This window comes from Seriola dumerili, unplaced genomic scaffold, assembly GCF_002260705.1.
Source record: "Seriola dumerili isolate Sdu_G_001 unplaced genomic scaffold, Sdu_1.0 BDQW01000113.1, whole genome shotgun sequence".
NCBI lineage: Eukaryota > Metazoa > Chordata > Actinopteri > Carangiformes > Carangidae > Seriola > Seriola dumerili.
Genome location: NW_019174368.1, coordinates 474,305 through 488,143, shown reverse-complemented (window position 1 = coordinate 488,143; position 13,839 = coordinate 474,305). Strand labels below are relative to the sequence as shown.

At 40.8% G+C, this 13,839-nt stretch overlaps 1 protein-coding gene across 2 annotated transcripts; it reads right to left on the bottom strand.

Annotated features, from left to right (window-relative positions):
• Positions 1-3,406: 3,406 nt before the first annotated feature.
• On the bottom strand, positions 3,407-13,082 carry LOC111223743 (MAGUK p55 subfamily member 2-like). 2 transcript variants are annotated; one of them, XM_022748005.1, is made up of 14 exons: positions 13,016-13,082; positions 9,894-9,942; positions 8,884-8,984; positions 8,585-8,740; positions 8,211-8,381; positions 7,948-8,055; positions 7,119-7,238; positions 6,806-6,937; positions 6,564-6,666; positions 5,852-5,920; positions 5,565-5,726; positions 4,842-5,044; positions 3,924-4,052; positions 3,407-3,829 (listed from the first exon to the last, which is right to left on the bottom strand). In XM_022748005.1, exons 2-14 carry the CDS (start codon positions 9,922-9,924, stop codon positions 3,653-3,655), a joined length of 1,662 nt encoding a protein of 553 aa, XP_022603726.1. In that variant the 5' UTR covers positions 9,925-9,942; positions 13,016-13,082; the 3' UTR covers positions 3,407-3,652. The 2 variants fall into 2 exon arrangements, with proteins under 2 accessions (XP_022603726.1, XP_022603727.1); XM_022748006.1 differs by lacking the exon at positions 13,016-13,082 and having other exon boundaries at positions 8,884-8,976; positions 9,894-9,911.
• Positions 13,083-13,839: the final 757 nt, after the last annotated feature.

Here is a 13,839-nt window from a genome sequence, read left to right as displayed (position 1 = left end):
TGAAGACTGTAACCAGAAATTGTCTACAGAAAAAAACACAACAATCCTGCTTATTTCAATCAAATCAATAATTTATTCAGTATAGACAGAAGCATCAACAATATCTGATTCTACAATCCTCAATTCTAAAACAAAATTACAAGTTCCGAGCTCGACTCTGTCCACTTTTAGAGTAATGTGTCTGTAGAGATTTTGTCCTTTTGCTTTGAGGAAAGAAAGGCGTCTTATATTGTAAACATTTTTTGTTGACCACTGTGTCTCATTCCAGAATTAGATTCATTCATCTGCATTTACAGTGTGTGACTGGTTAGGGCTAAGGTTTCATTTGAAAAGCAGGCTTGTGATTTTTTAAAGGGCCACTCCAGTGATTTTACACAGTACGGATGGGAACTTCTCGCCCTGTGAAAACAGTTGTGTAATGTAGCTTTTGCTCAGAGGGAAGCTCTCTGAAGTTTGTTAAATAGAGAGTGGATACCTGACGGGACCTGACAGGTTGGAAGGAGTTTGGACAATAATTTTGAAATGATGTTCGGCTTTGGTCCTGTCAGCCACGGGTCATCAGGGCAAACATTTGGGCATGGGTATGTATGGAAGGACAATACTAAATCACTGGAGTACACCTTTAAGGTAACTTTGTTTTTTGTTATGTAGCATTTTGAGATGGGACCCTTCAATAGTACATATTTAGTACGTACACAACACACATAAAGTATGTACAGTAAACCTATACTTCATGCCACTTCCTATTTTAGATATTTGTCAGTGAGCCGTGGGAACTGAATAAAGACCAGGCCAGTTTACTTCAGAGTTATGGTTGTATTGAAATATATATCATTAAGTAAAGAGACAGTGACAAAAGAGTTTTATTGCGTTCATGAGATTTTGTAGAAAAGGGACACAGTGAGGTTTTGGAATGTCCTGGAGCGAGCGACAAACACTTCAGAGATCCAAATATAGCTGCCGGACAAAAATCTGCTTAAGCCACTTTAAAAACTAGAGCTAAAAACTGAGTGACTGAAAGTGTCTTCTCTAATACTGAAATGCTAATAACAACTGGTCTGTTAGTGTCAGTTATTTGTCAGTGCTTGTATTTGCTGAACACCAATTTTTTTTTGCCAAGTATCGTTCAACGATTCATTGTACATCAAAAGTATTTTGTTAGCTGCCACAATAAAAGATCTGAGTACAAACAAGCTGCTAGAGGAGCTTTCTGCAGTTGGCACCATGGACAGTGCCACACGTACGGTGGCCTGAGAGTGCAAAATACAACACTAGAAAAAGCAAAAGACAGTATACATGTCTTTACTGACATTCTTAAAGTTATCACTAATGTGTTACATACCGCAAATACTAGGCAAGAATCTCATACCTACTATATCAGTATCTATTATATCACTGTGTATCTAGATGCTATCTACAAACTGTGTACAACTGAGTTAATAAATACAACGAAGAGGTTTTATTTTAAATTATATATACTACAAAATAAAAAGTGCAAATTGGGTGTATTAGGTGTTGAACAGAATTACCTGTTCTTACGAAATACAGTGCTGTAATAAAACCAAGCTTCTGTGTGTGTGAGTGTGTGTATGTGTGTGTGAGACACTGGGTAATACTTGCTGTGTTCATGACCAGTGTGCGACTGGGAACTGATCTGACTGATTTTCTCTTTATATATTTGTTCTTAGCCTGTAAGTCGCTTCATAATGTCAGCATCAACTATTCCACACCTAATAGACAGTTTTGTTTCAGCAAGTAGATGTTTGACCGCCTCATGATGCCCGACAGTCTGACTGGTGTGACTGACTGCTCCAGCAGCTACTAGAAACAGTTAATACTAACATGTGGAGGTGCAGCAACAAGTGTCATGTATGGAGATATTTTGAGATATTTTAGTCGTTAACTTTATATTAACAACATGTTTTCTAAATGTTATTGTTTGCAAATTGCGACAGCTGGCATCTGTTGTAGCATAGCTCCACACACAACGTCGACAAAGGCTAATGTTAGCTTGTTTAGGCTAACATGGCGACAGCTCATAACATGAGTTGGGTGTTCACAACATTAGCAGGCTACAGTCATTACTGTTCAGTCCGTCAGAATTTAACACTGACTTTTATCTTTCAGAAAGTGACGAGACAGGCCATTGCTATCTGGTTAGCGTGCTAACGAACGAGTTTGATGCTGAGCTTACAACGCTTCTTCTAGACTGGTAAGTAAAAGGCTGTTAATGCTAATGCTGGCTAAGCCAAATTTCTAATAAGGGTATGGTGACATCCTTAGATGCCTGAGAGTGTGTGTGTGTAACTATATTAAATAAAAAACAAGAAAGGCAACCTACTCTCTCAACACTGACAGAGCAGAGGGACTGTGAGGTTTGCTCGTCGTCGTTGGCACTCGATCACACTTAGTTTTAAGTATAACACTATCCAATAAATAAATAATTTGACATGAGGAAATCTGTGGCCTTACACAGCAACAGAAGTGTTGCATATGCTGGATTTAATAGTACTGTGTTGAAGCGAGTGCTACTTACAACTGAAAATGTTAGTCAAATGATCGATTACAAAAAAAAAATGCATTAATGACAATAATAGAAATGGCTTACCTTTTTCATGTCATATTATTGTAAACTGAATAGACATTTGTTTGGCTTCTATGTTTATATATCGCAATATTTTTTTTATAATTTTATAGGTTAAACATTTTGTCAGCTAAATTTTACCACCCTTCATAGCTTGTAGATTTAGTGTAACCATCAGTAGTGTTCACTCTCATGAAATGTAAACAATTACAGTCTGCTGATGATCATCAGTAATGGCACAAATAATTTAAAAACATACAAAAAACTTTGCTCTAAAATCCATGCACAAAGAGGACCACACACACAGACACACGCACACCTTGATATGTCCAGGTAAAATCTGTGAATTTCTGACATTCAGGACCTCATTGATCTGCTCCACCCTGTCGCTCATCTGTTTTCTCTCAGATTCCCTCCTCTCTGTTCTGAATAATACATACTGTGTAATAATGGATGTAGTATTTACACACTTTCAAGAAGATATTCTGCACACTATCCAGCAAAGCTGTTACTTAAAGGTCCCACACTGTATGAAGGATTATTTCCATGTCTTTTTTGATTATAAAGCAGGTCTAGTTTCTATATTAAAACTGTGAAAATATCAAAGCCCACAAAGAAATGCACACAGCTGTATTCAGAAACTGAACCTTAAAAGGAGCCGTCAGGACTTCTGTAACTTTGATGTAACAACAAAGCAGCCCAGGCCCCGCCCACCTGGATCCACCAATCACTCAGAAAACAGTCAGCCAATCATTGACCTGTTTTTACTAGAGCTCCAGAGAGAAACCTGAGAAAGCAGATGTAAAACTACACTGTGATGGTTTTAGTTCTTAAAACCACAAATATATCTTATGGATCAACAAATAAAACACATCAAAGGTGTAAAATACGGGACCTTCAATCAGGAAAAAGTGTTCTGATGCTAAGATAATGCTAAAGGGCAGATTGAATCTCAGTGGAAATGTGTCAAAATCTAAATATCAACATCCATTATTTACACAGTGGTATATTTTCAGTGCCTTTGTTGTCTTTCTTGTTCCTTACACTCCTTTCCTCCGCGGCCTCTTTCTAGAACACCCAGGTGACGGGGACCCACTGGGGGTTTTTGGAAACTGTTTCCAGGGCGGCTTTGACAGTGCGGTAGGTCTCATCCAGGTTGTCGTTAATGATGCTGAGATCGAAGTAGTGACCGTAGGCTGCCTGCATTTTAGCACTCTCGCTGCATGTCCTCTGCAGTTCTTCATCCTTAGACAGGAAAAAAACATGACTTTGAGTTTTGCATATTCTTATTCTGGTGTTTTCTCTTCATGAGCATGAGCATACAGTAAGTGTTTCTCACCGTCAGTGTTTTAGTAACCACCCCTGCGTCTACAGCTGAGTGGTTCATCGCCTTGAGCACCTCGAAGTCTGGAGACTGGAGGAAGACCACGTAGGGCAGGAACTCAGAGGTCCTCAGCACTTTGAGAGACTAGAAAGCAACAAGAACACACAAAGCTGTTAAAACGCTAAGGTTTCTTTGAGAACTTACATAGTTGGGTTTAGGTCAACTGACTGGCTGGGGATTCCTGAGTGGTGACAGTGAATGACTAACTTTGTACTTCAGTGTTACTTGATATGAGATGCCCTTGAGCAACGCACATGACGCCAGACTTACTGAATGGAGCTCCTTAGAGACCAGCGGTGACTGATTGCAATGCGTAAAATCGTGCAGATACAGGTCAGGTGCTTCAGTTAATGTTCACATTAAATATAGGATTGGTGAAAAAATGTGATCTCAGTGACGTTGATTGTGGCTCAACAGTTTAATCAGAATGGTTTGACAAACAAAAAACATCCAGTGAGCAGCAGCTCTGTGGACGGAAACGCTCTTGTTGAGGTCAGAGGAGAAAGGCCAGTCTGGTTCGAGCTGATAGAAAGGCTACGGTAACTCAGATAACCACTCTTTACAGCTGTGGTGAGCAGAGAAGCATCTCAGAACGAACAACACATCGAACCGTGAGGCGGATGGTTTACAACAGCAGAAGAACACACTGGGCCAAGGACAGAAATCTGAGGCTGCAGTGGACACAGACTCACCAACACCGGACAGGAAAATGCTCCACGTCACGAAGCTAAAGTCGTCTCAAACTGGTTTCATCAACACAACAGTGAGTTCAGTGAACTTCAGTGCCTTCTCATCAAACGTATATTTAGTTGATTCCATAATATAACGCGTGCGTGCGAGCGAGCGTGCGTGCGTGCGAGCGTGTGTGTGTACCTGAGGGTTGGCATCCAGTATGCAGATGCGTCCTGCCTCAACCACCTCATGGATCGAGTCGATCTTGATTCCGTAGAGACTGCCGTCGTACTCTCCGTGTTCGAGATAGCGACCATTCTTGATATCGGTGTCCATCTTGCTACGGCTGGTGAAGGCGTACATCCGACTTTCCCGTTCCCCTTTTTTGGGCTTTCTGGAGGTATCTGAACAGACACAAAAACACTAATAATAAAATATTTGCCAGTATGGCCTTTCTCAGCTTTTGTAGTTATGGGGTCGGATAGGGGCTGCCAGCATTTTTGAGATTTTCAAGTGGAACCACTGATGTGGCCTATTATCGAATATTGTACAAATACTACATGATTGTTCTGAATTGAAATACACATCCTGCTTTGCTTTAAGCAACACTGTATCAAAACTAAAGCACGCAAGTGATTTGGAGTAGCTGTATCTGGACAGTTTTTAAGTCTAAGGATTTCTCCAGGAAATTCCCTCTGATTTACATTTCCTATTTACTACAGACAACAGTAAATCCAAGGAAATAATGTCACACTTCAGTTCACGCTGCTGTGTCAGTAAGGTGCAGTGTAAAAAATTTAAATAAAAAAACAATTCAACCAAACAAAAATATCCCCCAAAAGGCAATTAATAAATAACACTGATTAATAAAATTAATAGAGCAATGGTTGTAGAAACAAACTTCTTTAACATCAGATTTCATACATGGGATGGTGGTGCCAAAGAGCTGAGGATCCTTCAGTAGAAGGTTGTTCTTCAGTCTCCGCCTCCCCACACCTTGGGCACCAATCAAAATCAGAGTTTTCCTCTTGAAAGGCGGGACCTTGGCCACCTCCTCGTAAAGCAGAATCTCATGTCTGTCAAACTCTGAGAGAGGAAGAAAGACAGGAAGGATTAAAGAAAAGAAAGAGGGAGGAACATAGGTGGAAGAGCAAAGAAAAAAAAAAAATGACTTCAGTGCAAATAAAATTTTACAGGGCTGGTTTTGTTACCTGCATTTTTGGTGGTCACATACATCATTTTCTTCTTCTTCTTCCCTCCAACACCAGTACAAAGATTTCCTGTCACATAAAAGCGGATTCACATTAGTTGTTGCAGAACACTCAAGTCGTGCTGGCACTAGCTGGTTGGCATCAGCGTCTTCATTCAAACTTAATTACCCTGGATTTACTGTTAGTCTTCAGTATACTAATGAATGGAGCAGTAGTACTCGCAGCAGAGTCCTCGTTGCTGTTTGCCTCTTGTAAGAGCTTCAATAAGAGAGCAGAGTCCCGTTCAGACCTGCATCTTCAGGGATCTGATCTCAACTCTAAGTATGTCAGGTCATGCCTGGCTTTAAAATGTGTCTCCACTTGTGATTGGATCTCACTTTCCCGCTTTATATGAAAATAAACAGGCGCTGTTGTTTATACCCAATCTGACAGACGGGTCTGTTGTCAGTGTGCTTGTGAATACAGGCTAAAACACAAACTATAACTTCACAGCAGGATTATTTGGGAGATTTTTGAAGTTAGACTTGTCTATAACCCTTGCATTTATTAGAGTTCTTCTTAGTGCTGGTATTTGATTTGAGGTACCAACTAAAAATTGACACATTTATTTGCAGACCTGGCCTTCACCACCAGATGGCAGTGTAAAACAGAAAATCCAATATCAATCATCAATATAATTTCTTTGTTTTCATTATTAATTATTTCCTGTTACCTGCTGGTGCCAGTTCCACATCTATCTTGACAAAAGCTTTTCTTTTCTCCTCCAGCATCTGACTGGGTATCAGCCCCGTGCTCCCACCCTCCACATGACGGGCCTGTGCAGCGCACACACAGATAATGATAATAGATTTGTGACAAAAACTAAAACGCATAGAATTTTAGTCCTAACAAATAATCAGCAAGCCAACACAAAATAAACTGATAAAGTGTACACATGCTGCTTCTGTACTCCACCTGCCACCAGTTGACATCATCCTGGTTGACTATCTGCAGGATGTCCCCTGTCTCAAACCTTAAGCCTGCCTCCTTACAGGGTATTAGGTTGTCATTGGCCGGGTCGTAGTCATAGTGACACTTGAAGAACACCTGGAGAAACAGAGCTGGGGTTGTTATCTCTTTTTCTTGCATAAAATTTCTGGCCGTTTTGTATTCTGTGTATACATACAAAATACAAAACAAGCTAAAAACAATCCAGCAATTAGCAGAACCTAGTATGACCGAGTATGACCATGTGAGTGTACAGTGTGTGATGTGTTTTATGTGGCACCTGTCTTGGTGGTATGGCTTCATGGTAGCTGGGCAGTATTTTCAAAACCACACTTCCACTGGTTGCCTGCAGCTCCTCCTGCAGCACCCTGGCGTCCCGGCCCACCTCTCGCCCATTCACCTGCAAGCACAGTGGACGAAAGAAAATTTCTGAAATGACATAAATAGCTACATTTGCGGCATCTTGAATGGAAAATGAAAATGGAAACATCAGAATAAAGAATGAAGGAGAAAGAAAAACAGAGGATCAGGCACAGAGCCTTGAGGTACTCCACTGTTAAGGGCACCTTTGACATAAGTGGAACTTTGTGGAGTGGTCCATAATTACGTAGGGCTGAATGGTCCACTTTAGGTTTCCTGAAAAGAGTTCCTTAAGTGGAAGTGCATGTGAGGTATATGACCAGCTGCCTCTAAACTCTTAACGATGGAAAAGCTAATTGGAGCGTCTTCACAGAGTCTAGCATAGATTGTACTTGGGTAAATTACATTAAAGAAATAGTTTGTTATTTTGGAGTATACACTCATTCACGCCCTCATTCACTCATTCAAGTTAGATGTCTGTATGCTAAATATGAATTCAGAGCCAACAGTATATACAGTTAGCTTAGCATAAAGGCTGAAAACATGGGGAAATACAGCTATCATGGCGCCGTCTGGAGATGCTGTTGCTTTATATTCATCATACAGACATGATTTGTTATCATCTGACTCTTGGCCAGAAAGCCAGAACTGGTTCCCAACTAGGATTCCGAGGCAAAACTGATCCTACCGTAAACCAAAAGAATGTAAGGGGTCAGTAAAGGTCATACTTACTTGATGGCCTACCTTACCTCTTTGATAATGTCTCCGACATGCAGCAGCCCTTGCTGGTCTATCATACCGCCATGGAGGATGCGGGCTATCACCAGCTCACCACCCTCCACCTTGAACGTCACCCCCTGAAACACAATTTATGTGTGTATGTAATCAATTATTGTATAATTAACTGTTTCTGTGATGATAAAATCAGCATCTACAGTAGTAACTAACAGAAAACTATACATTACATACACATTACATACTTCAGCTGGGCTCATGCTTTAATGTGACCTACCAGATGCTCCCCAGCCACTTTGCGTATGCCCACCATGCGGATTGCGTCAGGTGGCGGGTGCTGGTTGTTTGTGTGGCCGTCCTCCGGTTCATGATCCACAAAATCACATGGGCTTGGGGGCGGGCTATCACATGCCTGGGACGCCACTGAGTCATGAGTCTCCAGTAGAGACTGACAAAAAAAAAAATCACAGGCACAAAACATCAAAATATTATGTCACACTATTCTATTTGCCTTTTAAAAAACTGTGTGAAGACAAAAGGATTTCATTATTTTGTATTCAAAGGTACATAAAACCCCCCTTCACAGGTTCAAAGAGGCTAAGTGATGGTGTGATAAGCAAGTTATAGATATTTAACTATATTTGTCCACACCTGGAAATGAGGCTGTGTGAGAATGCGGGAAAGCTCAGCTGCAGTGCCAGAGCGGTGTGTGAAGGGGTCCAGATCTCGGAGGATCTCCTGCAGGAGCTCCACATTGTTCTCCCTCACCGGTGACAGATGTGGCTCCTTCAGGCTCTCCTCTTGCTCCTAACACAAACACACACACACAATTCATATACTACAACACACACAACAGCATGATGGAGATGCGTCTTTACAAATATGTGCACAATGAGCAAACAAGCCTGTATTTTTCTTTATATTTAACTGTGTGTGTGTATGAACCACACCAGAGGGCTCTCCATGATGCCTTTGAGGTAGATGAGGTCTAGGTCATTGGCCGTGGTGGAGCTGGTTGTGCTGTCGCTCATCATGTCCAATACCTGGGGCACTGTAACACAAAGAAAACACACACACACACAACACACACAACACACACACACACACACACACACACACACACACACACACACACACACACACACACACACACACACACACACACACACACACACAAACACACACACACACACACACACACACACACACACACACACACACACACAGAAGAGGGTCAGGGGGACAATAAAGAAAACAAGGAGCAATAAAAGAAACAAAAAAAATGACACTTTTGGCTGTTACTGCAGGGCTGCTGTAAAATGCATTTTCATGTCCTTGTACAGCCTGGAGACAGACATGCTGAAATGAGTTTCTTACTGGACTCAGACTATTTTACAGAAGCCAAGAAAGGCCATACTTGCAAACATTTTTTTATCCTGTTATCTCAAGATGACAAAGCTTATTGTCCCAAGATCTCGTTATCACGGGATAACAGAAAAACATTTTCTCCTGATAATAAGTATCTATCTCGGGATACCAAGCTTTGTTATCTTGAGATAACGGAATAAAAAAATATTTGCGAGGATTGGCCTTTTTATTTGAAGCTGCACTCTGATTATTTCAAAAATTAAGATTAGTTTTCTCATCATGTGAAGTTATGACTCAGCCTCTGAAAAGAGTTGTATAATGTTTTCTATGAGCTTTCTAACGCCTGTGTTGGATCCTTTAACTATTCCTCCCTTCCATTAGAAGACTACATTACATACGTTACCTTTACATTCATCCACCCCTTCAATAGTATTCACATGAAACAACATTAAATTACTTTAATGCACTTAAGTCAAACATTCTTGTACTTGAAGAGCCACTTTTAAAATTAAACAATAACATGAATAAAGAAAACATAGTGAACAGTCATATGGGGGTAGGCGCTAATGAGGAGGAGGCTGTCTGGTCTCACCAGGCTCTGTCCTGGTGGAGGCCACAGGCATGGTAGGGCCTCAGTCAATCTAAGAGAGAGAGAGAGAGACGGAGAGAGAGACAGAGAGAGAGAGAATGACAATGGCAAATGAAGAAAATAGTCCATTTTTTACAATGGAAAGTTGAAGTTGAAGACTGTGGTTGCAAAAAAAATCTCCAATGTAGAAGGAAACACAGTTAAGCCAGAGGGTTGTTCAAGGAGGTTAAAGGGATAGTTTAGCTTTTTTTCAATTTTTTTTTAGAAATACACGTATTTGCTTTCTTGCTGAGAGTTTACAGCAATCAAATACAATACCCCTCCTTTTCCCACCCACACACACACACACACACACACACACACACACACACACACACATCCATACCAAAAGAAGAGGAGAGATTGGCAGAGATAGAAAAATAAAGCGTGGAAGGGAGAGAGAAGGGGAGGGCCGGGCAATGTGGGCGTAACTAATCTATACATCGCCATGACAACAGACACACTACAATGTGGCAATTTGGAGAGAGAGAAGAACAAAGAGGCACACACCCCCTTTATCTATAAACTTCTGCAGCTTTAACTGTCTCAGTGTGGTGTTATAACAAAGCTGCTGCTACAAATCACGGCTGCCATGGAAACCTACCCTCGTTCAGATTTGCCCTCTCACACAAACAAACACACACACAGATCTCTGTTAATGCTAGAGTAGGCATTACACAACAGACTCGTGCAAGAGCAGGAAAGAGTGGAGGAGAAGATGACGTAGCAAGAAAAGCTGCAAAGACTTACACATGATTTACATTTTCATCGCTATCACCCACTATTCAGATTTTATGCAAGTTGACAGCAAACACAACAGGGAAACACAACAGTCCAGTTGTGTACACAGATGGGGAAAAAAATATTTTCTTTTCGGGATCAAAGTGACAGAGACGAGGTGATGTTTTCAAGCCATGATTCCCTGCACTCTGTTGACTCCACCCTGATTACATCATTACATGCACCTGCCGTTCCACCCACCTGCTGGTCATCACCAATCAAGCCCTCCTCTATATAACCTCAGATCTACTCACCATTCGTCACCATGTTCTTGTTTCAGCTACTTTGACAGCACCTCAACTCGGCCCCTTTGAGAAGTGTTCTAGTTTCTGCTTGTGTTGTGTGACTGTTACCGATCATGACTCGACTCTCTGTTTGCCTGAGGTCCATTCTCACACACCTGGCTGTTTCCTGGTCTACCTTGTGATCTGTCCTGACACTGTCCTCTGGTCTCCTGCTGTCAACCACCTGGGCTTCTTCACTCTCAACTCGCCTCTGCCTCCAGACCAACTGGACCTTTTGAACTTCCTCACCACCTACCAGTATTTGCATAAACTCTGTTGAAACCCGTTCAGTGAGCCTCTGTTTGTTTTCTGCACTTGGGTCGAGCATTTGTTGTCACATTATCAATATCTTCTTGAGAGTTATAGCCAATAGTTTACAGATGAAAATTATACAAGTCAGTGCTTTCCTCAAACACACCTTTGTACTGCAATTTTTTGTCACTTGACACTGACATCTGTGATTAGATTATACTGGTCAATAAATAAAATCTCAACAGTGATGGTTGACTAAAATTAAATCAGTTTTATTATCTATTAAATTCTGCAGATTCAGATTAATGCATAAAATGTATCAATGTCAACGGTGGAGGTGAAACTAATGGTAATGGCTAAGTGTACTTTTGAGTATATCAATCTGTATAACGCAACATGAGCCTGAAAAGTAGTGTAGTTCTATTTTTACTTAAGTTTGATTTACATAACACAACATTGTAGGGTTTTTTTTCCTGTGGACAGTAGCTGTTGCTCTGCTAACAGCTAATAGGGACCAAAATAAATAAACAAATAAAAAATTTGCTGTTGATAAATGAAATGCTGCAGATCAGCGGGAGAAAAAAGAGAACAGAAAAAAAAGCTTGTGCTCCATCTGCTCGCCTTGCCTCTCCACCTCACTCATCTTCGTCCCTCCATCCTTGTTTTACACTTCTTTCTTTCTCCCATGTTGCCCCATCCTCTCTCCCTTTATGCTTTGCTTACAGACCCCCCTCCCCCCCAATGGTCCCTCCTTCCCCTCCTCTGACATTCTCCCCTCCTTATCGCCAATACCCCACCCCCACCCACCCCTCCCATCACTGCCCCACCTCTGACGTCTCCCATCGTTATCCATCTGCTCTGCTGCGCCAGTATGTAAAGACACAGCCAGGTGCACACACACACACACACACACACACACACACACACACTGTTACATATCTAAAAACTGTTCATGTAACAAAACAATGTGGTTTTAACTACTAACTACATGTAGCTAGTGAACTTATCACGTTTAAAGGATTTATGAATGAAGTTGGTTTAGAGGAAGCAATGCTGTTATTATATTATATTATAATATAATATAATATAATATAATATAATACTCTCTAGTAAAGTTTAATTGTAATTGAAGTGTAATTGTTAGGCACATATTGTGTAGGTATAATCAGTAGTGTGTGTTTATGTGAAGGGTGGGGGTGGAGGGTTTCAAGTGCGTAGACACGTTTTTTTCCTTTTTCTATTTTTTTTGTTTTTTGACGTCACCTGAGCCCAATCAGCAGTGTTTGTGAGAGTGTTTCAAATGATTATTATTTCTTTAATGTTTAACTTTTGTATCATTATCATTAAAGTGCATCATACACACAGCATGGTACTGTAGGGGTTAGTGTCAGGTTAGTCTCAGGGGTCATATATAACAAAGCATGATGACACACACACACACACACACACGCACGCACACACACACACAAAGGCGGCCCGACAAAGAAGATTCTAGCTAAACAGAATATCTTAGACATTGTTACTATGAGCATAAAAATACTTATATATTATTAATACACACACACACACACACACACACACACACACACACACACACACACACATACACACACACACCTTTGTCACACACACAGCTCCAGTCTACCTGCTCTCTACAATAATGAGCCTCAGTGGGAGGAGAGAAAAAGAACAAGATGCTCTACAGTAACTGAAACAGATATCGCCTGTTTACAAAGCCGCCATTTTTATGTTGAATAAACCGCCACTCACCTGCCTTTCAACACAATAACACGAGCTTCCCGCTGCCTGGCTGCGGTATCGTGCGCTTATTGTTGTCGTCTGGTTTCTTGTGGCCGTCAGCGGCGGCACGACCCTCAAGTGAAGCAGGAAACGCTTCGCTTCCGAGAAAATGTCAAAAAATAAAGTCCCCTCGGCAGCTACATGGCGTATTAATGCTACATTATCGATGTCACACTGAAATAAAATAGTTAGACTGAATCATTAAAACCTTAACTGGACTGTTTGCAGTACGAAATAGGGAATAGTTTATAATATTGAAAGAATTTAATTTAATTTTGAAGGCAAGTCTTACACATTTCCGGTCAAAGTCTACATACTCCTGGGGAATTGACAAGTACCGAAGCTGTACATTACTACTATAGATTAGTATGGGTATTAAAGGGCCAGTGCGTTGATTTCTCTGTATTTCTTTATTTAATATAAATAATGTTGTCAACAATGAGAAAACAACCCATTGGCTGCCATAGTGATGTTGTCAGATATCTAGCCTAGATTTGGGCTTTGGACTATAATTCTTTAAAAGTTTGTGGACATCAACGAGGAAAGCAAGGTTTTAATATGAAAAACTCTCCCTTATGAGAAGCTGCCTGGGCCAAAACTGCATACTTCACTTGCACATACATATATACATACACATGATATGCACACATACACACATATACACACAAGTATGGGGGTGTATGAGTGTGAGTATGTATGTTATGATATTTGAATAGATACTTGCATGAACACATACACATTCTCGTACTATATAATGAAGTGAATACAAACATACTCACCAATATACCCCTATA